Genomic DNA, 25016 nt, shown 5'->3' with positions numbered 1-25016 from the left:
AACTTCCTGCCTCAGCCTCCAGAGCAACTAGATTTCCAGGCAGTGACACCACATCCGGCTCCAGCTTATTTATTCATTTAGTTAGTTAGTTAGTTAGTTAGTTAGTTAGTTAGTTTTGATTTTTAGTACTGAGGATTGGGGCTGGGGTTGTGGCTCAGTGGTAGAGCACTTGCCTAGCACGTGTGAGGTCTTGGGTTCAATTCTCAGCACCACATATAAATAAATAAAACAAAATGTCCACTGACAACTAAAAAAAATATTTTAAAAAAAGAAGAGTAGTGAGAATTAAATCCAGGACCTCAAACATGCTAAGCATGCACTCTACCACTGAACTACGCCCTCAGCTTCCATATATACTTTAAAATATACTGGAACTTCTCTACCTGATAAAGAGCACTTACCAAAGCAAAATCAAACAGAAAAGTCTTAGCCAAAATCATGTATTATAGCCATTATTTCTTCTATCACCCATTCTATTTTCTTCCATTGGGTACAAATTCTTAAAAACACATGTTGAAACCTTTGACTTCATCTTCCACATGCAATCTTTCTTCCATTTTGTTCATCTCTTTATCTCTTTCCATAAAACTCCAAGATTTTTTTGTTGTTGTTGTTAAATCAGGAACTGAACTCAGGGGCATTAACCACTGAGACCCCTGAGCCACATCCCCAGACCCCTGCCCTCACCCCCATTTTTAAATTTTGAAGCAGAGTCTCATTAGGTCCACTTACAGCCTCGTTAAGTTGCTGACGCTGACCTCAAAGCTTCAATCCTCCTGCCTCTGCCTCCTGAGCCACTGGGATTATAGGCATGAGCCACTATGGTGGGCCCTGAGAGAATTCCTTACTTCAAACTTAAAGCTTATTAATTTTCTTCAACTATGAACTACATACTCTTTGTCCTTATTTTTTTTAACAAGAACATACATTTTTAAAATTTTCAAAATCTCTACTGGGATCTTTTTCATTACTATTTTTTTTTCTTCACTTATATAATTCCTTCCTTTATCTCTCAACAAAAATAAATTTAGTCTCTTAAACATCTCTCTTTATGCTTTATTGCCTTGTGTATTTTTCCATTCTCATTTGTTTTCTCTTTGTTTCTTTTCTGCTGGGCAAGCACTCTACCACTGAGTCACACCCCCATCCCAAAATAATTGTGCTTAGATAAGTAGAGTTTAGCTCCCCCACACTTTTGGTGATGCTGAGGATTAATTGCACCCAGGGCCCTGCCCATGCTAGGCAGGCGCTCTACCTCTTAGCAAGTTGATATGGAATCTTAATTGTGTTCTGACCTTTGTGTTTGAGAGTCCCTGCAGACAGCTGGGTTGGGGACACAGGGAAAAAGACACAATATGCTACAGTTTGGTGGTTCTTCAACCAGGCAGCGATATTTCTTGTCTCTACTGGGTGTCGTCAGCCATCAAAGTTGCCTGGCATTTGGTCCCAGATGTCACCACCACTGTTCTCTAAAGGCTGACACCTGCCTTTGCCCCTGAGCCCATGGGAAGAAGAGAATGTGTCACGATCAACCCACCCACCAATAGTCCCTACTGCTCATGCTGCCACAGTCCCTGGGCCTGGGGTCTCTTCTGCCCCATGTACACAACCTCTAGGAATGGAGCAGTGTGCAGAACTCTCTGCCACGTATATCCTGATCTGAGGCTGAATATGATCTCCATGTGGTCTCTGCCTATTCCAGAATCCTGTGGTTTCTAACCTACGGAGAGTCCTTTCTCTTGTTTTTAATTGGAACTTTGTATATGCTTGTTTGCTCATTTTTTTTTTTTTTTTGAGGAGGGATACTGGGTGGAGCCCAGAGGAGCTTCACCACTGAGCCACATCCCCAGCCCTTTTTATTTTGAAACAAGTTTTCACTAAGTTGCTGCAGCTAGCCTCAAACTCACAATCCTCCTGCTTCAGCCTCCCGAGTCATTGGGATTACAGGCATGTGCCACAGCACCCGGCTCATTTATTCTGTTTTTCTCATGTCTATTCTTTCTTTTTTTTTTTTTTTACTGATTAAATAAAAATGCATTACAATTCTTATTACACATATACAGCACAATTTTTCATATATCTGGTTGTATATAAAGTATGTTGACACCAATTCGTGTCTTCATACATGTCCTATCTAGAATTCATTTATTCCTCCTATTCTCATGTCTATTATCTCTAAGGATTTGGGATAAGGGAAGAAAGATGGCAGTATGTGTTCAGTCTGTCATCTTGAAACTGAAGGTCCCTCTCTTTGTATTTCTTCTGTCCTTTATCCCAGATTTTTTCCCCTCCCCCCAGCTCACCACAACTCTAAATACCTGGCTCAAGGGCTCAGGAAACTGTCAAAACCCAGTCCTGGAATGTGAGAAAGGGAAAGGTCAGGGCTGGTCCCTGCCCCACCCTGACCCCTTTCTTTGCAGCCTCAGGTGTCCAAGCCTCCTTCTTGAAAAGGAACTCAAGAGTTGTTTGGTGTTGATTGGTTTCTGCCTCACTCACCCTTGGGGTATCACTTCTGGGTTCTAAAGCCATGAACCCAGAGCCCAGCATTACCCACCCCTCCAAGGAGTCCTTTGCCCAAGTAGAGTCCAGCATGAATTTTGTGAAAATAGACTTTATTATAATAAAATGTCTTTTTTAAACAAATCCCCCACCATCCACACTCCTGGAGACCCAGGTGGGGGTGGGGGTTCAGTCAAACAATCTCCCACCACAGTGAAGGAAACATGCAGAGACTCATCCAGCCAGAGGGTGAAGGATGGGATGGTTAGGCTAGAGGGAGGACCCCGACCCACTCTCAACAGGGAATGTATGAAAATAGCTGCATAAATCTGTCCTTTCCTCAGCCCCTGGACTCCCACTGGGGCCAGAAGAAAACAATGCAAAAGAGAAGTTGAATCCAATGAGCAAAATAAGGCAAACCCAACTCCTGCTTTCTGTCCCCTGGTCCCCGAGGTTTTTAGGGATGGGATGACACTGGGGCCAGGAGGCCTGGGCAGGGAGGGGTGGAGCGCTGTGGGGCGGGGTTAGGCCCGCTTTGGCATGGCCTTTCTCCTTCCCGGGCCTGTGCAGTGGAAGCGAGATGGAGGAGCTGGACTGAGGCACTGAGTATGTACATATATACATGGCTCCGCCCGCGGCACTGGGGAGACTCCAGTGCCAACTTTCCTTCAGGGGAGGGAAGACAGGATCCGGAGGAACAGGCAGGCCCCTTTCTCCACCCCCCAGGGTCCCATCCTGGGAGTAGGGAGGGCCAAAGAAGAAATCAGCAGAGTGCACTGGGAAACGAGGAGTCAACTAGGTGGTGGACTGGAGTCAACAGTCTGGGGTCCAGTCCTGCTCTGGCCACTGTAGGGCTCAGTTTACCCTCCTGGAAGAGGAAGGAGCCTATCTGGAGGACTCCTCCGTGAGGACCCGTCTAGCTCCCACCCTTGCCCAGTCTCTCTGATTCCCATCCAGTGTTCACTCGGGGAACGGGAGTGCTGGGGCCTCCCTGCCCAGCCAGGACAGGTTCCTGGGAATCTCTGGGGTCCGCTTCTGCCTGCAGGATGGGCCACAGCTTCACTCCTTCTTCCCAGAGCCCAGTTTCCTGAGGAGCTGCTTCCCTTTGGAGAGCAGACCCCATACCTTCTCAATTGTGCCCTGTGGCTCCCCCAGTTCAGTCCTGGAGGGGCTTCCAGGGCTAGGGGCACGATGCCAACCTGGGGGCACTGGAGGCCCTTGTGTCATGCTGACCCAGTCCTGGAATGTGAGAAAGGGAAAGGTCAGGGCTGGTCCCTGCCCCACCCTGACCCCTTTCTTTGCAGCCTCAGGTGTCCAAGCCTCTAATGTCACCAACTCATGGGCAAGAACCGGAGCCTCACCATCCTGCCACTGTCCTGGACACACAGAGCACAGAGGTGAAGGGGGGGGGGGATGATGTCAACGGAGCATTGTGCTCCAGGAGCCCCGTGGGACATGATCTCAGTTGAGCTTTGCTAACTTGTGATCCTGGGTAAAAGCCCTTTTCCTTCCCTGGGTCTTACTACAGGGTAACAGGCTGACAAAGCTCAAAAATTCTCAGAAATGACACTTGAGATGGGTGCCCTCAACTTCCTATATGTCATCTCCACTCCCAAGAAAGGAGCAGGGACAAGAATAGCTTAGCAGCTGCTGTGCCCTCAGAGAAGGCAGTGCCTACGGCACCTCATAGGCACAAGAGCATCCACACCAATCCAGTAGATGAAGTGTCCCCAGGATCTTCAGGAAGTGAAGCCAGTGCCTACACCACATGGACAGAGATGGGGACGGACTCTCCCTTGAATAGCCTCTGGGAGGACTCCAGGAAAGCCAGGTCCAGATGGGACTGTAGGGGTGGGGATGGGGACATCACACAGCCCTCATCACAAACTCTGGAGGCCGCCCCCTTTTTTAGGGTTTTTTCTCTTGTTGAATCTGCTCCTAGTTCTACTCATGACCCTGAGCTGCACCCTCTGCTTCAGACCCACCCACCCAGTGCTCCTTTGTACCCTACAGAAGGGGTTTGGTGAAGAGAGGAGCCACGAGAAAGCCACCCCCACCCATATTCCCACATCCCACCTGGCTATCCCACACCTGGAACAGCCCTTGTCACCTCTTGTCAGGTTGCATGTTCTCCCGTCCTGCCTCCCTCCTTCATACCCCCATCCCTGCCCAGAGACTGGCAAGTTCCCAGTCAGAAGCAACCATGGATGGAGCCCAGGCAAGACCGAGGGAGCTGGGGGCACAGCCACAGGCCCCCTCCCTCAAGGCTGTGGGTGAGCTGCAGGGCCTGCCAGAGGTCTGCTCAGACCTGGAAGTTGAAGCGTTGACCACCAAGGCCAACAGCCGGCTGGGAAGCCCCAGACCTTTCCCACTCCCTCCTGGCTCCCTCCACAACCCCCCAGGTGGGAGGGGATACTGGGGAACAAAAGGATGGGGGTCTCTGAGCCCCAGAGAAGAATAATTTGAAGTTACCTGTGAATTTCAACTAAAAGCATGTGTCTCATCTCCCAAACAGGTCTTAATGCAGAGGACAAGGGTGGGGAGACTATTATTACTGGTGACATTACGATGCCATCTTTTCATCACCAATAATAATCACAATATTATAACACCATAGTCATATAGTATCATAATACCACTGATGAGTCATAATACAGATGTCAGGTAATGTTCTATAAGCTGCGTATGTTACAGAATACGAGTCAGCTAACATACGACATCATTTGCTAAGATGACATGTACTCCTATGACAGCTCCCAGGGAAAAGGCAAGACAAGGGATCAGAAACGGGGAGGATGATCCCACACCCACATCTAGTCCATGGCAAGATCTCCCTCCCCCACTCCCTGGAAGACAATGGAAAAGCCAGGTCAGCTCCATTGGCAACAAAGGGTACTGTCTGGTTGGGGCGAACTGGGGAGCAGGGTCACATGGCACATAGGGGGCCAGTCCCCCCACTTACATGTTGCTCTCTCTACATATATCTATTTCCATCTAGCACTGGACTCTTCTCCTCCTCATTCTCTGAGAACAAGGAACAAAGAGAGGAGAGGGGTTATTGACAGGCCTGCATGCTCTCTGCCCAGTCACCAGGTGGCCCAGGTATGGTGTGGCTCCCACTTTGCATCTGTTTATGAAGCCCTGGGCTTTCTGGTTGGGGCTCGGCCTCCTCACCCTCTCCCTGCTCTCTGAACCTGGAAGCTTCCTTATATTCCACCCACCTCAAGGAGAGGCATGCTGTGAGAGTGAGAACCCAGGAAGCTGGGCCACTAGCTTCAAAAGGCAGTGGAAAGCCCAACAGGGTGAAAGCACCAGAAACCAGGGCTGTGACTGGCCAGAGGTGGAGGGTGGAGGGGTCCTTTTCCATAGGGCCCCTTCCCCTGCCATCAGCCCCAGAGTCTTGGCAGCTGGGGTCGGATGGCCTGGGGGACCAGGGTCATAGCATCCCTTCTCTGCAAACAGGGGTACATGCTGGGGGCAGGCTGCAGGGTCCCCCTCTGGTAGCAACTCAGCAGCTCTGCCCTGATCACAGAGCTCAGCTCTTTTATCACCCTGGCTGTGTCTCTCCCACCACTGTCCTGTTCCCATCACACCAGCAGGGTAGAGACCGAATGCTGAGTTGGGAACCCAGCTCCTCACTGACCTGACTCTCGGCCTGGGGAATCCCAGGCTCCTTATCTGGACTGCCTGCTTCGGGCCCAGGTCCCTCCAGGAAATTGGATGGAACTAGGCCCCTTTGTCCGTTCAGTTCCCCCTGGGGAGGAGATGCTGGTGAGACAGAGACCGGGAAGACCAGCCTTGCCTCCTTGATCCTGAGGCCCCTGGAGAACAGCCTGGAGCCAACATCACTATCAAGAGAGGCACCTGGTCCGTTTCTCCAGGGACCCCTGCCCATCTCCCTGCCCCAGAGTTGGGGCTTGGTGTGCCCTCCCCCATAATGTTCTCACATAGTAGAAGCCATCATCATCCATGCTCCCAAACACGGTGATGACGTCCCCGGCCCTGAAGGGCAGCTCTGCCTGTGGAGAGGGCAAGAAGTAGGCGTCAGGCCCAGGAGGCCCTGCCGCCACCACCACCACCAGGCAGTATCTGAGGGTCCTCACCTCCACGTCCATGTTGGGGGAGTTCTCCCGGGGGTCGTAGTCAAATGCAGCCACCATGGGGCGAGGAGCTTTCAGGTCAGCAGAGGGAATCAGCTTGGAGGGGCCTACAGAGGGAAGGGAGAAGACTCAGGACTCGGGACTCAGGAGCCTCCACTCCATACTATCCTCTACACTGGAGGCCTGAGGACCCTCTGTTCACCACCACCCCACCGGGTGTAGCCCTTGGGGAGAGGCCAGAGAAGCTGCCCCACCCTACCTCTTTCCCCTAACACCCCCACCCAGGGATGGCCCCTCACCTGGACAGGACTGGACAGGGCCTTCTGAATCTGCTGTGGAGAGAATGTGCCTCTGAGCCTCATCCTGCCCTTCGTCTTCATCCCAGACTGGGAGTGGTCCAGGGCAGCGAGGAGGCTCACCCTCACATGAAGAATGCAGGAGGGGAAGGAGGCTAAGAGAACACATCAGCCCTACACATTTGTTCTTCAGTGAACTACGGCCCAGAAAGGGCAAGTGACATGCTCCACACTGCACAGAATTTACAGTCAGGTGCTTTGGGAACCCAAGTCCTGGTAAACCAGCCTCAAGCCCCACCAGAACAAAGGCCCCTACTGGAGGGGATGGATGTGACTGGAGGTCTGCTCAGAACTCCACACATCTCCCCAGAGACCCAAGCCATGCCACCCCACTCCCAATCTGCACATACCATCATGGGAACCCAAGGGAGAATGTGGTCTTACCTTTCTTGGAGCGCCGGGGCTTGGGAGGAGGCCCAGGTGTGCGGGCTGTAGAGTACACAAAGGGACCGTTCCCTGATTCAGGAAGGCAAGTGGATATAAGAGAGAAACTGAGGCAGGGGAAATGGGAAAAACAGGACAGATTCCGGAAACTCCTTTCAGGGCTTTCTGAGCATGTTTTTAAGGTCCTCATCTCACGTCCCTAATAAAAGCTCCACCCATCATCTAGGACCCAAAATACATGGCTGGTATCATGGCATCCTGTTAAACAGGCCATTCCTGGGGCTCCTGAACAGATTCCATTCCATGTGGTAAGACCAAGGGGGTGGCCGCATTTGCCTTGGTCTTTCTGAGGCTCCAGTGGCTATGCTAGACTCTGGGTAAATAGGCATCCAGCCATCCCAGACATGAAAATTACTCAGAATGAGTCAGTTTGGAAATGGGGTGGTAAGAAGTGGATGTGGGACATACCTGAGCCCTCAAGGACAACATCTGGAGATAAATAACCCCGCTGGAGTAGCTGCTGTTTCCCTGCAGGACTGTCCACAGCCACCTCAGCCACCATGTTGCAGGGGATGTAGCCCATCCGGCCCCCACATTCACCTTGGTAGAAGCCATCGGCATCCTTGTCCCCAAACACCTGGAGGCAAAATCTAGTTGTCTCAGGAGGCCAGTTCAGCTAACTCCCTGCACCCCCAGGCCCTGAACCCAGCAAGCATCCCACTTGGAACCACAGAAGAATGTTTTCTCTTCTGAAGGCCATGGGACAGAAAGGACAGGGGAGCAGCAATGAATCAGAATCAGAAGGAGAAAAAAAAAAGCCCTTTTGCATCATCATCATTGTCAGAGACTTTCCCTCCATGCACCCGGATGGGATCTCCCCAACTTCAGAGAGTCAGCAAAAAGCTTCAGTCAATACTTAGAGGAACAATAAAAATGGTAATGTTAACAACAAATCGTCACTATGCTGTGGCAGGTTTAGCACAATATGTGCATCAACTCATTTACTCCACAGACAACCCTAGGAGGCACACACTGTGTCATTCCCACTCTACCAATGAGGAGACTGAGCGCCAGAGGGGTTAGGTAATCTACTCAAGGCTAGCTCCACAGCTCCACAGACATGGCAGGTCTAAACCCCAAAGCTGGCTTCAGGGGCCATGTTCTCCCCACCCCATCCCCAAGCTCTGTGATGTCTCCAGTGGAGAGAGGAGGGCAGAGCAGAACGTTGGCTAAAGTCTGGAGCTCTGGGCCCAAGGGGTATGTCAATCACCTTCAGGATCTGGCCCTCCCGGAAAGGGAGCTCCTCTTCGCCAGCGTCAGGGTTGGGTGACATTGACACGGGGTCATAGTCAAACAGAGCCACAAAGAGCCTGACAGGTAGGTCCAGTGCTTCTGGCGGGCCCCTTGGTGGAGCTGTGGAGAGGGTTGGACAAAGGGCAGTGACTCAGTGAGCTCCATCGAAGAGGTTAGGAAAGGCTCCCTCAGGCCTAGCCCGGCCCCCAGTAGAAGCTCACCCAGGTCAGTGGCACCTGGCCTGGGCACCCGGGCCCCTCTCTTCTGGGGTCCCCTCCGCCCAGAGCAATCCTGCCCTCTGGGCTCGCCAGCTTCCGTTGTCTGCAAAGACAGGGCAACAGATGGCAGAAGTGACACACCATCCCCCTGTGGGCCCGCACTCCCCCGGTTCTGCCCCAGCAGCAGCGTAAGCAGCACAGCAGAACAGGAGCACAGCATTCCTCTCAGGGGCCTCGGCCCAGCCTCGTGGAGACATCAGACACCCCTACAGAGGCAGGAAGGGCAGGAGGGGAGGCCCCAGCCCCGGCCCCCCTAGTGGATGAGTGCAGTGGAGGGGACTGAGGTGGCCGAGGAGCATATGAGAAGACAGTCTCCGTCAGCATCAGGGCTGGTGACTCTAGACATGGCATCACAGTCACTGTCCTGAAGACATAGCTAGCTATGCAGAGAAAAGGGCCACGCTGCCTGAAGGTAGCAACTGGCGACCAGTGACAACAGAATATTGTGCATCCCGGTTCCAATCAGCAGAAGCAGCAAAGCAGTGGAATGCAAGTGGCAGGAGGCAGGTGAGGCAGCCCGGAGGCCCTGCCCCACCTCTGCTGATGAAGGTGGCAGCGTGGGATGGGAGTGGCTAGTGGGCAGCAAGCAGGGCCACCAGGCGGCAGCAGGAGGGGGCTGCCCAGGTTGGGGAGAGGGCACAGACCCGGGAGGATGGCTCCTTGGCTCTGCCAGTTGCACTGCGCCCTCTCCGCTCTGGCTCCCCTTTCTCCCAGGCTGGGAGGCGTGGGGAGGGATGGGGGCCTGAATTGACCTTCAGAGGCCCTCTGGGCCTTGCTATAGGTGCTGTGCCCCAGGCCTCCCCATCCGCCGGGTAACAGGAGCTGGTGATGCTGATGCCCCCGCTGCCTGCTTCCTGCTCGTCCTCAGAATCGTATTCGATGCTGATTTCCAAGCACTTCGGGGAGAGGCAGCTGGTCAGTCCAGATTCTGGGGCCCGGCCACGGTGGCACCTCCGGGAAGGGCCCGGTCGCCCTCGCCCACCAGCCTCTACACCACTCCTGGTGCCCTCAATCACAGGGAGGACACTCCTGTCCCTAAGGAGGCCTGGACGTGCAGAGGCCTGGGGCCCGCCGCCATTGCTGAGAAGTCGACTGCAGTGTTCTCGGGGGTCTGGAGGTCGCCGTCGGTTTAGGGGCTTCTCAGGGGAGCCACCTCCTCTCCTCCGGCAGCTTCCACTGACTAGTCCAGATTGATCCTCCAGGTAGTCCCTGGCCCTGGAGGGCTCAGGAGACAGGGGACACAGGCCAGGTCCTTGGGGCTGACCCCTGTCACAGCCCAGCCCCAGCAATGCAGGTTCAGGTGGGCCAGGGTCTTGGGAAGGACAGCCTGCCCCTGGCTTCCCTTCGTCGTCCTCCTCGTCCTCCTCTTCCTCCTCTTCGGGGATGCTAAAGAGCTTCTTGCTGCAGAACTGCTGGAGGGGCAGCTCCAGGATCTGCTCCAAGATCTCCTCATCGCTGTCAGTCTCACAAAAGAGGTCAGGCTGGGACTGAGGATGGGGAGAAGAGAGCAGCAGGGAAGAGAGGTCCGTGGGGAAGAGGAGAGAGCTGTGCTCTTTGCCCTTAAATGGGGGCAGGGGTTAGGGCAACCCTAATGGCCTCCCTCAACTTCCTCCAAGAGGAAGCAACCAGAGGGACGGTGGCGGGCCCAAAGTCAAACACATGTTTAGGCAGAACCAGAGGAAGATTCAGGGAATACACCCAAGGATCTGGCTCCAGCCCCTGTGGGGCAGAGCATGAGAAAGCAAGCCATTTGTGCCTGTCGTAGTGGGAAGGACTCCCCATCCCTCCCAGAGGCTCTCAGATGGCACCAGCTTCCCCTGGTCGGGGTGCTACATCAGGCGGGCTAGAAAGAAGTGCAGATACAAGCTCTCCTCCTCCCCTTTCTTCCTAGTAGGGCCAAGGCCCGTCCTGGGCCTCTTCATGTCTGTTGCTTAGGACAAGGGCCCAGACCACACACCTAGGATGTTGCTGGCACTCAGTGGTGACTGGAGCAGTTGCAGACACATTGGGGTAGCCTTGGAGCCTGAGGTCTGGGGCCCACCAGCCCCTCCCCACCTCGTTACCTTGGCCCCATTCTCCCTGATGTTGTTGCCAGCAACCTGCTTCTGGAAAGAGCAAGTCCTAGAACCCAGCTCCAAATCCTCCTCCTCCTCTTCCTCCTCCTCCTGGATGTCTGACAGGTCTGAGTTACGGCCATGATCCACAAGGGAGTTCACTAGGCGAACCCCAAGCTCTGCCATGTCCTCTTTCTGCAAGGAAAGAGACAAGGAAGATAAGGAGGTATGGGGGGACCCAAGACAGGGTCAGCCCCTAGCCAGAGTAAGAAAGGGTTCCTTGGCAGAGGGAAGAGGCATGCTCAGAGTTGGGGGGGTGGGTGCAGTGAGAGTGGGGATGGAAGCCAAACAGGAGAGAGAATCTGGGAAGAGAAACACATGACACAAAGGTGCTAGAGCCAGAGCAGAGAAGACAAGTAAAGAGGGCCACCAAATTGGGGAGGGAAGGGCTGGGGCTGTGACTCAGTGGTAGAGCACTTGCCTAGCATGTGTGAGGCACTGGGTTTGATCCTCAGCACCACATAAAAATAAATAAATAAAATCCAGGCATCGTGTCTATCTACTATATATATATATATATATATATATATATATATATATATATATATATACACACACACACACACACACACACATATATATATATACTTTTTTTTTTTAAATTGGGAAGGAGGCAAAGGGAAGGGGCAAGCCCTGATTCTGTGAGGTGGCACAGTGTGTCCCCAAACCCTACCTCAGCCCTGGGTCTCAGTCCTGGCCCGGGATCTCCTCCGCAGCAGGTCTCAGTACTTGGCATCCTCTCGGCCGGTGTTGCCTGAGTGGAGCAGGCTGTGGGGCTGGCCTCTCCTGCTGTCCACTTGGCCTCCTGCTCAGCCAGGGAGAAAGCTACAGGACCAGGGCCTCCTTCCCCCAGGGTTGGCTCGCTGGCCCTCTTCTCCTCTGAGGCACACAGGACAGCTGCCCCAGCCTCCTCCTGGAAAAAGCAAAGCACTGAGAAAGGGCCCAAACCTGGGGCCCTTCTCCCAACCTGCACCTGCTTCCCCTCTGCCCAGACAGGGTACCTGGGAGCAAGGGGCTGGCGGTTCCTCCTGGGGTCCTTTTGGCATCTCTCTAGAAGGGCTTGCTGGGGGGCCTCCTGGGGGATCTTGAGTTCCATGGGGGGCAGGACACCAGAGAGGAGAGCTGGGGTCCCCAGGCCCTGGGGAGGCTGAAGCAAGGGGTGTTCTGGCCTCTGGGCTTGGTCGTGGTGAGGGGCAGGAGATCCTGGCTGGCAAGCAGGCTGGAGTCAGGGCTGGAGCAATAGGGGCTGGAATGGAGTCGGCCGACTCTCCGTGGGGCGACATGGTCCGCACAACCACCTTGTGGCACACCTGAAGCAGCTGCAGCTGGGACAACTCCACCAGCACGCTGCCGGCTGTGGGTGACGCCACCTCCATGATCTGCAGGGGAAGGTGCACAGGAGGGGAAGATGAGGCCGAAACAGCCAATGTGATGACAATGACAACAGTGGCACCCGCATCCTGAGGGGCATTGGGCCAAGCCCTTCTCATGCCTTACCTCACCCAGGCCTCCTGGCCATGTGGCTCCAGTGGGGGAGCAGTTTTCAAATCCTTCATATGCTACTCTTAAACCCATGCTCTTAACCAATCTTCCACTTAGTGCCCAAATGCCAAGCACTGGGCACCTGTGCGAGGCCAGGGAGACTAGACCTTGAGCATGGGACCCACATCCTGTCCCCAGGGTACAGGCAGGTGGGGTCCCCAGGTCATACCTTCTGCCCATCAGCATAGATGGCATAGCCTGTGACTCGGACGCCATTGGAGGTGCCAGCAGCATCGATGGTGACTGGGAGCCAACTAATGATCAAGATTCCAGGGGAGGGCCCTGGCTCAATCTGTACATCCAGCGGGGCATCAGGCGGGCCTGAGGGAAGTGGGGCACAAGATCCAGAAATAAAGGATACTTCCTGCCATAGATATCAGCCCAATCTGCCATTCCCCTGAAAACACAAATAAGGCCAGTCTCCTCTGCTGCCATCACACCTCCTAGGTGTTATAGACAGGGGTGCCCGCACCTGCATACCTGCTGGGAGCGTGGTGAACTGCAGGGTGGCAGCCCGCTGGTCTGGCTTCTCCCAGCCTGGTTCCCAGGACCCTCGGGATGGGAGCTGAGCCTCCACTCGGGCCTGATACAGTGTGCCAGGCCGCAGGTGGCAGAAGGTGGCCCAGTAGGTGCTGGGGCGGGCAGACGGGCACTCTTCCCCATTGAGGTAGATGGCATGGGCCAAGTTGCTATTGCCGGGCACCCAGGTGATCTCAGCGGACGTGGCTGTCAACCGATGGACCCGCAGCTGGCTAGGTACCACCCCAGCCCGAGCACCCAGGGCCAAGCAACAGCGCAGAGGGTCGGAACTGCCCCTGCTGGTCAGGGCTTGCACAGAAACATGGAGGGGCCCGGCCTGCAAGTCCAAGTTCTCAAGCACAGCCTTGGGAGGTGCCCCGGGCCCCAGAGCCTGACGCAGCTCCCCGTTCACGCTGATATGGAAGCCACGTAGTTCCACGCGTTCAGGAGGCAGCTCCCAGGCCAGCACCACACTGTGGGCCAGCTGCTTGAGGACCACCAGATGGCGGGGATAAGGCACAGCTGGAGGCTCGCCCAGGCCCTCCGGTGGGGGGCTCAGACTGAGCTCATCCCCGGCATCCTCCTCGAGTCTGGGCCGGCTACGTCCCCCGCTGCTCTGGCCCCCGCTACTGCTGCCACCCCCACCTCCGCTCAGGAAACTGAGTTCAGGGCCTGAGCTGTGGGACAAATCGGCCAACTCCGGAGGGAGAGAGGTCAGGAGGTCGTCATCAGACACACGCTCTACAAAATTGGAAGGGACCAGGCCCCTGCGGCCATCCATGAGCTCCCCTGGCAGAGGGAGGGCAGGAAAAGGTAGGGAAGGGGGAGACAGACAGAGAGGAGGTAAAGAAAAACCAGTCCAATAAATGCATTTTAGCAACAGCCAGTGGGTGATCTTAAGTATTTAATCCAATCAACATTTACCTGTCAGTGCTTTTAAAAGACAGAAATAGGCAAAGTCCAGATTAGAGAATTATTGTTGGTTTGCATATTTGTAACAATAGTATTTTGGTTATACAGGACAGGCTTCTTAAATTTTAACATGTATATGCGTCAATAGCAGATTTGTTGAAATGCAGATTCTAAGTCAGTTGGTCTGGGTAGGGCCAAGCTTCTGCATTTCTGGCAAGATCCCAGGTGATGCTGGTACTGTAAGGACATAGGAGAATGTCCTTGTGCTAAAGCAGTGCATGTTCAAGTATTTCTAGGTAAGATGTTAGGATGTCTACAACTTGCTTTAAAATCATTTTTTGACCTACATATGGACAAAGCAAATGCGGTAAAGTATAAACAATTGTAAAATCTATAGGTGTTCGTTGTACTATTCTTTGATTTTTCTACCCATTTGAAAACTTTCATATTAAAAAGGTTTTTAAAAAAATTTTTGGATTGTGCAGAGGGGAATGAGGGGAGGGAAGATGTGTGGGATGGGAAGGATGGTGGAATGAGACAGACATTATTACCCTATATACACGTATGATTATACTACGGTTGTGACTCTGCATCATGTTCAGCCAGAGAAAGGAGAAGTTGTGCCCCATTTGTGTACAATGTGTCAGAATGCATTCTACTGTCATGTACAACTAATTAGAACAAATTAAAAATTTTTTAAAAGCTAAGCATGATGGTGGACACCTGCAATCCCAACCACTGTGGAGGCTGAGGCAGGAGGAACGCAAGTTTGAGGCCAGCCTGGGCAACTTAATGAGATGCTCTCTCAAATTCTTTTTAAATTTTTTTTAAATGCATTGAGTTCATAGAAAATAAAAAAATTAAAAAGTACTCAAGCAGTGAAAAAAAATTTTTTTTAAATGGCTGGAGGTGTTGTTTGGTGCTAAGCATGTATAAAGCTCTGGTTTCAATCCACAGAACCAAAAAAAATAAGAAGAAGAAGAAGAAAATGAAATTCTGCTGATTGGAATTTTGCAGTGAGTTTTAAACAAAGGGAAAGGGAATGCATTTTTAGAAACAACAAGATAAGTGCCAGAGAAGAGTCACTGTGGGTTCTAGAAGGGACCAGGACCCACGGCAGTCTACGTCTAGGAGCATGGCCAGCAGTCAATCCAGGCAGTGATCAGCAGTGAGTTTTTGACCTGTGTCAGTTCTCCTTTAAAAACTCAATGAGAGTTTTTAAAACATTTGTTTGAAGGATGTTAATGGAGAAGGAAGCTGGACCCACACACACCATGTCCTAGCCAATTTAAAGAAGGAAATAACTTTTCAGGGAATAGACAGCTGATGGCTGTAGGGCCTTACTGGGAAGAAGCAGAAGCCTGAGCCAGGGCTCCAGGCAGAGGACCGACATCATCAGGGCTGAGTTACAGGGCATCTGGGAGTTTTCCCCACAGTCATTTGTGCCTCTCTCTCTCTCTCTCTCTCTCTCTCTCTCTCTCTCTCTCTCTCTCTTTCTCTCTCCCCTTTATACTTTGAGAAAAATAAAGGGAATCTGAAGAAATAATAGGGATTCTCAATAAGTTAGATAACATAATAAGCCCTGTAATAGGTTGAATAGTGGCCACTCAAAAATATGTCCATGTTCTAATCCCTGGAACCTAAGAATATGACCCTAATAGCAAAAAAAAAAAAAAAAAACATCTTTGCAAATGTAATTAAGAACCTTCATATGAAATCATCCTGTATTATCTGGGTGGGTCCTAAATTTCATAATTGTCCTCATAACACACCAGAGGAGAGACACTCAGAGAAGAGGAGAAGGCAATGTGACCACAATTGCAGAGATTGGAGTGATGTGGCCACAAGCCAAGGAACACCTAGAATCACCAGAAGCGGAAAGAGACCAGGAATGGATCTCCCCGAGAGCCTTCAAGGAAGTACAGCCCTGCTGACACCTTGGTTTCAGATTATGGCTTCCAGAAGTCTGTTGTTTAAAGCCCTAGGTAGGTGGAGATTTGCATGGCAGCCATAGACAATTAATATAGCACGGCATTAAGGAGTGTGGGATTAAAGCATATCCGCACACTACATGAATCCACAGCTTGCAAGACCAAAGCTGAAGTCTGGGCCAGAGTTGGGCATGTAGGCTGTGAAGCTCATGCCATGGAGAACAGTACAGCCGGGACCAGACAAAGCAGTCCCTTACTAAAGCTGGACAAGGAATATGGTGTCCTGCATCCAGTTGTCCACATGGCTCTATCCCAGTCTCCCCTAGGCTGCAATAGTTCGAATTCCAGTTATTTGGGGTGAGGTGATACTTATGCTGTTGCTGTTGCCCGCCCCCACCCCTGAAATTTTTTTCTTTTCATAAAAAAGTACTCTTGTGGGGCGGGGGCTGGGGCTCAGCAGTAGAGCACTCACCTAGCACATGCAAAGCCCTGGATTCAATCCTTAGCACCACATAAAAATAAATAAAATAAAGGTATTGCGTCCAGCTACAACTAAAAAATAAATACTAAAAAAAAAAAAAAAAAATTACTGTTGTCCTGGAAACTATTTAATTCTGCTCTTGGAACCTACTCCTATGGAGAGTTTAGCTGTTTGGGCCATGAAGTCAGATACCATTATTCCCAGCTGCTACTCAAATAAAGAGACCCAGGGCCCAGGGAAAAACCTGAGCAGGTTCCAAAGCCTTCAGTGTTCCACACTCAGATCTGACCCCCTTCCTAAATCTTCACACACAAGAGACCCCTGACTCCATTGCCCTACCTACATGTCATTCCAGTCTCTACCCTCCCTACTGCTAAAGGACACAGTCTGGTACCTGGGCCAGGACCACCGTAGAGGAAGCTCCCAAGGTCATCCCCTTCTGCAGGCTCTGCCATGTGGCCTAGTCTCAGTGGAGCATCTGCCTCAGTTGTCTGATGAGCTCTGAGGCTCATGCCCTGTCGGGGTTCTGACACAAGCTTACCATGTGCTAACACTTTCTCCTGGGATCTGCACCCTGGTCCCTCCTTCTCATACTTAACTGGAGTCCAGCATCAAATCTATGCTACATGCCTGGCCTCAAGAGTCACTATTGTTAAATAGTGTCATACTCTTTCTACTGGCACTAAAATTAATCTAACACAAATCTCCTGTGACACTCTGTTCATTCTCTGGACAGAGTGGTATGCCCTGACCTGTTCTGCAGAAGACCAGACCCCTTTTTTCCCTCTTTTCTCACTGGCTGTCAGATCTCTGTATGCTCTTAACTGAGTCTCAAGAGTTATGGTGGACTGAGCATGTAGGGGAGTGGAGATGGATGGATGGAGGACTTAGGAACTGGGGCTTAAAGACAGGAAAATGGACAGAATGAGCCCTAATACTGTCCTACCTTCAAAAAAGCCATCCTCATCCATGTTGCCATAGATGTAAATGTACTCTCCAGCTGTCAGGGGAAGTTCTGCCTCTGGATTCTCATTGGGACCCTCAAAGGGGTTATAGCTGTTGGGGAGGTGGCAAGGAAGAAGAGGACAGAAACCTATTGTATCTCCATGCCTGTCATCTCTCCCCATGCGTTGAACCTTTATGAAGACATGCTTTCCACCTTTAGCCAAGTAGAACATTCACTGCACCCACCTTGGCTCAACTAGGTTATGAAAATATGTCCAACTCCCACCATTTCTAAAGGTCTATCTCCACCCAACCCACTCCTCCCACACACTCCAAATGCTGGTAGGGGAGAAGCAAGGGTGAGGGGCTCACCTATAGCGAGCTAGGAAGACCTGGATCCTGGCTGTTCCTGGGTTGCCCTCCGGGGCTGCTGGGAGCTGGGACACACTGTCCACCTCTAGCTCCTCCACCTCACTGGCTGTGTCCACCTGGGGGCAGACAGAAAGGGCTGGTTTCTCTCCAGGACCCAGAGCCAAAGACAAAGCAGGCATGTTCCAGACTGGACCAGAGGAAGACCCACTGCTTTGATAAGGGAGAGTGAGCGCACACATGCTGGCAAGACCAGGAATAACAAGGACCCAATGTTTTCTAAAGGTGCACCCAGCTGCCCTAAGCAGGGGGAGTGGGGACAATCTGGACCCCTCCCTGAGTCCTGGCCTCTGCTGAACCAGCCCAGTAAATAAGGGTGCTCCCCGCACCTCAGAGGGGGCCAAGCCACACTGGTGTAGAGAGTGGACATCAATGGCAATTTGGCTCCTTAAGATTAATAACTCAGCAAAGCGTCTTGATTGTAAAGAGCTGAAAGCAAGGAGGCAGAAGGGGCTGGAGAAGTCCCTGACTCTAGCCAGGGAACAGTGTTCAGTCCTGGAACTCAGAACTTCCTGTCCACTGGGTCTCCCAGTGGACAGTCCCTTCACCACCAAATTCCAAACCAGCACCACCATTCTATCCCACAAGGGGGCAGCAGAGGCCCGGGGCTGGGTTTTACCCCTCTTGAAACCTGGTTAGCAAGGCTGCTCCTGACCTGCTCCCTTCACTTTGGGAATTTGTGGGTAGGAAAAAGGGATGGCGTGATTAGAAGAACTGTGAGTGATGCCCAACAACCTGGTAATGATAATTGCCACATCTACTGGGTGCCCAGCACGGAGGCACTTTTCCTTATATTTTTTTTATGTAATCCTCTCAACTTTAGAAAGCAGATTTTATTATCCTCAATAGTCAGATAAGGAAACCAAAGCCCAGAAAGGGTGAGTGACTTGTCTTAGACAACGATGGGATTTAAATCCCAGAAGCTGTACTCTGTCTTATACAACCATCTGCCTCTCTGCAGATGCTCTTATGAGCAGTTTCATGTGGATCCTGGTGCCAAAGTGTCTCCTCCAACCAGCCCAGGACTCTAGGGCCTCCCTGGAACCTAGGGGGTGGAGCTGTTGGGCCAGCCCTAGAGAGGAGGTATGGCCTCCTCCTGAGATTCTCCACCATGGAAGGGATCCATAGCCCATGTACCTCCCAACTTGGGCCCAGAGGCCACCCAACTCCTAGGGTCCCCAGAAGAGGTCAGGGCCAATCTTCACTGGTCCATGCCAATGCCAGAACCCCAGGGCCCTCTCCCCAGCACTGACCTCTGGTGTAGGGCATGACTTGGGGCTGTTGTGGATGGACTCGGAGCGAGAGGAGTTAGAGAGAGACTCTGCCTTCTTGGCTGTCCTTCGAGGGACCCCGGTAAGGGTGGCAGGGGCAGGCTCGGAAGACTTTTGGGTGCAGCGCCCCGGTGAGCCCGGTGGGAGGTCAAGGTCTAAAGAGAAGATGGCACGTGGGCTTGGGATCTGTGGCCTGAGGAGGGACCAGGAAGATAGGGTGGAGCCTCCTGGGTATGGGGGTCAGGCCCTCCATAGCCGGATTTCCTGACTTCTTTAAGAAGGGAAATATTTGCTGGGAAACTTATTAAGCAGAGGTGTAGTCCTCAGATCAGCTTACATTCAATTATTCCTTGCATTTAATTATTGCTTAGGCCTTAGCAAACTATGGCCCAGAGAGGTTAAGGAATATGCTCAAAATCTCACTGGATGTTGAGTGGCCCTGGGATCAGCAGCTGTGACTGATCAGCCCCTTCCCACCAAGCCTGGACTCTTCCCAAGGCCTGCTACTGAATTCTACTGCCTAGCAACCAACTCCCAGCTACGTCCAGAGACATCCAGGCAGAGGAAAAGGAGCAGTGTGGCCTGAGATGTCTGGTCCACACTTCAGGATAGGAATTCTTATGGGCTTTGTTTTTCCAATCAGAGTTTGGCTCTAGCCAGGTACTGGTAACTTTGGGGGAGTTACTGGCCTTCTCTGATCCTGAACTTCCTGCTCTATACAAACGTCCCAGGCCTGGGGATTCCAGGCTACAAGGTTGCTGAGTCCCTTACCTTTGGGGCCAGACCCCCGGCAGGGCTGGGGGGTAGAACAGCAGCAAGGGGGTGGTGGGTGGTCCCCCAGGGCACTGCAGCCCAGGGCAGAAGTGAGCAGATCCAAGGGGCCTGGGTGCAGACGAAAAGCCTGGAGCTCCTGAGCCAGGAGGCTGAAACGCTCCGTCTGGCTGCGGCACTGCTCCTCGAGCTCTCGAACCCGGGCCTGAGCCAAGACCCACCATGAGACACCAGCCGGGCAGAGCTGCCCAGCGCCAGCCTGTGCCAGCTCCACACAGCCTCACACTGGGCTTCAAACCACATCCACCCAGCTTCCCATCCTGAACACCTTACCAACCCTCATGCCCTGGATGGTGGCACTCCTGCTTCTGAACAGTTTGCAGGCCAAAAGGGACCCCTCCCTCCTCATCACCACCACCAGTATCACCACAGGAGTTTTCTCAGCTCTCTTCCTTGTCACCCTCCCACAGTGACTCAAATCCCTGCCCTCAGAAGGGTACGTGAGAGATTCCACTCCACAGAAAGGTAGGGACAGCTTTGTGACAGGAATGGGCCAGTTCTCAGGAACTTTCCTCAGGTAACAGGAGAGTCCCGAGATCAGGGACTCTCCCCTGGCCACTATCACAAGGAACATGCGTCAATTGGTGACGAACTTCCTCATGGCCTGAGAGCCTCTACAGGAGGGAAGGGTCTGGGATGAGGGAATAGCCCACATGTCCTGTAGGAACCCCAGCCCAGCTTCAGAGTTTGAGGTCTGCTATGGGACACATCCCCTCTGCTGGACAGGAGAGTTGGTACCACTTGGGCCCTGAGGGCAGGGATTGGGGAGAGACATAGAGAGGGGATATCCAAAGGAGAGAGAGGCGTAAGGAGGTTGTACCTGCATGGAATCCAAGGTGGACTGTGGCAGAGAAGGGAAGTGGCAGAGGAGAAGTTAGAACACTGAGCCCTGTCGGTCATTAACCCGGAGGAAGGGAGAGAGAGAGAGAACGGGGCCTAAAGGGACACCATCCAGTCAGCTCCTAGGCTAAATGAAAGGGCAGTTCACAGTGAAGGCAGCCTCTGGAGCGGATGGCAATGGGAGATGGCTGCCACCAGACTCAGGAGCTCCTGTCCCTTTAAGCCCCTGCCTGAGAAACAGTCCAAAAATGGAGGGGATTCCCCCAGACCCTCCTACCAACCCCACCGTACCCCCCACTTCTTTACACTTCTTCTATCTGAAGTCCCCTGCCTTCCCCCAAGGTAGTGGAGCTGGTGGCCACCTCCAGGGACCCTACCTCCAGCAGCTGGACGGCCCCTTCATGTTCCCTCTTGGCTTCTGCCTGGGCCTACCAATGGAAAGAGGCAAAATACTGGTAGGGAAGGCTGGGGCCTAGGGGTGGGGTCAAGGGAGCATGAAGGAGGGAAGGAGGGAGGGAGGGAGTCTTTCTCCCTCCTGCTCTCCCAGCCTGAGCCCCACCTTAACAAAGGGAGAAGGGTCGGGGAGAGGTTTCTCTTTCTGGAACATCCGCCTTCCTGGTTTCCCTCCTACCTCTCTCATGTTCCTTCTGAGTTTTAGATTGTTGTTTTTGTTTTTGTTTTTGCCTGCCTCTTGTCTTCTACCCCTTGGGATGTTGGAATGTCAGGGTTCCTCTGGTCACAGTGGTGGGCCACTTTATACTCCCTGCTCTCTCCTCAAGGGTCTGGTCACACAACGGAACACATGATGGCTCCAAACATCTCCGAGGCCAACTTCCCCAGAACTCCAGACTCAAGCACCCAACTGCCTACGGGCACCCCCACTTGAACATTTAGCGCATGACCCGGACTTGACAAAACAGAACTTGGAATTCTCTGCCCTTCAAAGCTAGTGCCCCGTCATCCTTCACCCCACGGGGAGTGAAAACCCTATCTTCCGCAGGGTCGACTGAGTTGGGACTCAACTGGAACCCCACAGTGAGTCTTGTCAATTCTGTCTCCAAACTGTATTTCCAATGTATCCACTTGTTTCCACCTCCCTTGTCACCTGCACCCTGGTCCAGATGATCATCACTTCCCTCCTGGACCACTGCCATAGCCACTAACATCTGATCACCTGCTCTATGCTGCTCCCACTGTCTGTTCTGCCAATTATGAATCAGACCATGTCACCTCCCTGCTTAGAATTCAACAGATTCTAACCATTCATAGAACAAAATAGCCAAACTTCCCCCAGTGTCTAAGGCCCAACTCCTGCTATAGTTCCCTGCTATACTCTAGTCACACTGCTTTTGGGCCCTCCCCCCAGCTCCTCCCTACCAGAGCGTTTGTACAACTATCCAACCCTACCTGGCCTGCTCTGCCCTGGCTCTCCTGACTGACACCTTCTCACCTCTGGGTTCTTAGCTCAATTGTCACCTCCTCAGGAAGGCCTTCCCTGATGACCTGTCTAAAGTGGCTCCTCATCCCATCCCAGCCCCTTCTTGTCACATCACCATTGTGCGCATTAGTGTCTGAAATCATCTCATTCATGGGTCTGCTTATTTGCTGATTGGTCAGGAACCAACCAGGTCTCTGTTTGCTGTTATCCCCCCAGTGCCTAGCACAGTGTCTAGTACACAGTGGGTGCTCAGTATGTGCTTGTTGAATGAGTGGCTGGCAAAGCTGGGCCCCAGCAGCCTACCACCTTCCTCACTCCTGCTCCCACCTGCTGCAGCCTTCGAACCTCCTCTTGCTTCTCCCGCAGGCTAAGCCGAGCCTGCTCATGCTCCACCTCCAGCTGCTGCCGCCGCTGGGCCACCTCCCGCATGTGCTGAAAACAAGACTCTAGGTCAAGGCCAGAGCCCCCCATTCTGCCACACTTCCACAGAAAATCTAAGGTGAAGGAGCCTCAGATACCATCTGCTCCAGATATCCTCTATTAAACAGGAAACTGAGGGGCTGGGGTTGTGGCTCAGCGGTAGTACACTAGCCTGGCATGGGTGAGGCACTGGGTTCGATTCTCAGCACCACATCCCTGGGGGCCCACGCAGCCTCCTAATTCTCTGCCAGTCGCTGAAGGACACTCAGGACGGTTATTGAGTGCAGAGCAGGGCAGCTGCTGGAAGCTAAAAAGGGAAAGCTTTGGCCTGGATAAAGGACCCATCTCCCAGGGCACACGTGGGTCCCACGATCTCAAAGCACTTATGGCTGGGGTATACCGGGTACTGCCTCCAGACTTCTTCATCAGCTGATGTTNTATATATATATATATATATTTAAAAAATAAAAAAGGAAACTGAGGCCAAAGAAGGCAAGAGGTTGGCTGCATGGGGACAGGACCTCAGTCCCCAATACCCCACATAGGGCATATTCTACCATCTCGCTTTCTCCCTGTACCAAGGCTCAATAGCCTCCCCCACCTACAAAGCCTCCTCACCTTCAGCACCTGCTCCAGGCTCTCCAGCTTGCTTTGCAGGCCCTGGCTCTTTTGAAGGGCTGAGTCCCTCTCCTGCGTCACCCCCAGGAGCTGGCCCCTCAACTCCACATTCTCCCACTCAACCTGGCAAAAGGACATTGGCAGGGAGTTGTATGTGTGCACTTTGTCCCACCTGCTCCCTCACAGAGGAGAATACCCCAGGAGTACGTCCCCCAGGCCAGGAACAAGACCTCGCAGAGCAGAAGAGGTACCTGCTCCTTCTCTGAGGCTCTCCCACTGAGCCGAGAGTTCTCCTCCACCAGGCGGGCATTCTCATTCTGGGCTTCTCTTAGCTGCAGTTCCTGAGGGGAACAGTGGACCTCTGGAAGAGGGACCCAAGACCCACATTCCTCTTTCTTCACACAGAGAATCCTGCCCTCCCAAGCAAGGCCTCCCTCCCCTAATGGGAACCCGCTTCAGCCAGGAAAGAAAAGCACCCCTGAACCCCTGAACAAGAGGAAAAGTGTGTTCTTAAGGGTAGGTGGGATGGGAGCAAAGCTGAGGGAGCCCAACGCGCCCCTTGGCCTGGGGGAAGGGAGGAGCTGGACCTGGGCAGCCTTGTGAGCTCACCAGCTCCTCACATCGCCTCTGCTTTTTCCGGGCTTCCTGCTCCAGACTTTCGCATTTCTTCCGTTTCTTGCTGAGCTCAGACTCCTGTGGGGTCAGAACCAAGGCCTGCACATGGTAGAAGGCAGTTCTGCTCACAGCAGGTTGCCCCCAGCCCTTGACCTAGGACTTACCAGCTGCTGCACCCTTGGCTGTTTCTCAGGCTCCCCTAGGACCACGGGTGGGCTCTCCACATCCTCCTGAGGTGTGGCCTGGAAATGCCCAAGGACAGGGGGCTGGCACCTGAGAACAGGGCCCTAGGGAAGCCTGTCCCCAGCCCAGCCTACCTATGGGAGGTTCCCACCTCATGACATGGTCAGCAGTGAGAAACCCGCCAGGGAAGGGGAGGGAAAGGGTGCTGTCTTCCCACCCTCTCCCAACATCAGCTGATGAAGAAGTCTGGAGGCAGTACCCGGTATACCCCAGCCATAAGTGCTTTGAGATCGTGGGACCCACGTGTGCCCTGGGAGATGGGTCCTTTATCCAGGCCAAAGCTTTCCCTTTTTAGCTTCCAGCAGCTGCCCTGCTCTGCACTCAATAACCGTCCTGAGTGTCCTTCAGCGACTGGCAGAGAATTAGGAGGCTGCGTGGGCCCCCAGGGATGTGGTGTTCCCAGAGCTAGGGGTTCTGGATCATCCAAATCTGGGCTTGGCCTGCAGCATTGGAAGCCTAGCCAGTCCCTCCTTCTGTCTTTCCCCAAGCCCACCCTATCGCACCCTAAGTGCAAACTTTTGGGGAGGATAAGTCTTGATGGGAGGGGCTCCCTCCGTGGGCCAGCCAGAGGGACAAAATCTGATCAAGCAGCATCCCCCATCCAGAGGATTTCGTCACTACTGAGTCCCTCCTCCCACCCCTCTCCCCAGAAAGAGGCGGACCTAGATGCTGCCCACCTAGGATGAAGAGCCAGATCTCTAGGTTCTGGGGTCTGGAGTTGGTCCCTGGCCCTCGAGGTAGAGGCTGCCTAAGCCCCGTGCTCAGTGAAGGTCACCCGTACCTGGAACCCGGTTGGATGCACTGCCACCCCCAGCTAGCCGGGGCCAGGCCTGGCCAGGCAGGCGCTGAAGGGGGCGTCCCCACTCTACTGCCGCTGCGGGGAGGAGGCGGCGCGGGCTGGGCCCCGGGCGGCTGCCAGGGCAACCAGGGATTTGCGCCCGGGATGTACCACTGGCG

General features: G+C 53.1%; 1 protein-coding gene across 12 annotated transcripts in view; it reads right to left on the bottom strand.

The window, feature by feature from the left end:
* Positions 1-2595: 2595 nt before the first annotated feature.
* Tspoap1 (TSPO associated protein 1) overlaps positions 2596-25016 on the bottom strand; it is a 27129-nt gene continuing 4708 nt past the window's right edge. For 3 of the 12 annotated variants that reach the window (XM_048788290.1, XM_048788318.1, XM_048788261.1), the window contains 26 exons: positions 23981-24058; positions 23811-23915; positions 23453-23542; positions 23202-23324; positions 22491-22595; positions 21103-21153; positions 20706-20726; positions 19826-20030; positions 19037-19209; positions 17727-17842; positions 17356-17465; positions 13047-13874; positions 12736-12887; positions 12026-12403; positions 11698-11937; positions 10974-11159; positions 9555-10397; positions 8854-8953; positions 8610-8752; positions 7808-7976; positions 7340-7411; positions 6899-6931; positions 6603-6706; positions 6447-6518; positions 6143-6253; positions 2596-3738 (listed from right to left, as the gene is read on the bottom strand). In XM_048788290.1, the coding sequence (XP_048644247.1) occupies positions 3559-3738; positions 6143-6253; positions 6447-6518; positions 6603-6706; positions 6899-6931; positions 7340-7411; positions 7808-7976; positions 8610-8752; positions 8854-8953; positions 9555-10397; positions 10974-11159; positions 11698-11937; positions 12026-12403; positions 12736-12887; positions 13047-13874; positions 17356-17465; positions 17727-17842; positions 19037-19209; positions 19826-20030; positions 20706-20726; positions 21103-21153; positions 22491-22595; positions 23202-23324; positions 23453-23542; positions 23811-23915; positions 23981-24058 (4788 nt within the window). In that variant the 3' untranslated portion in view covers positions 2596-3558. The other 9 variants (XM_048788300.1, XM_048788316.1, XM_048788312.1 and 6 more) reach the window with 9 other exon arrangements.

This window comes from Marmota marmota, unplaced genomic scaffold (assembly GCF_001458135.2).
Source record: "Marmota marmota marmota unplaced genomic scaffold, marMar, whole genome shotgun sequence".
NCBI classification, from domain to species: Eukaryota; Metazoa; Chordata; class Mammalia; order Rodentia; family Sciuridae; genus Marmota; species Marmota marmota.
The sequence above is the reverse complement of the archived record's forward strand: the minus strand, read 5'-3'. Positions and strand labels throughout refer to the sequence as shown.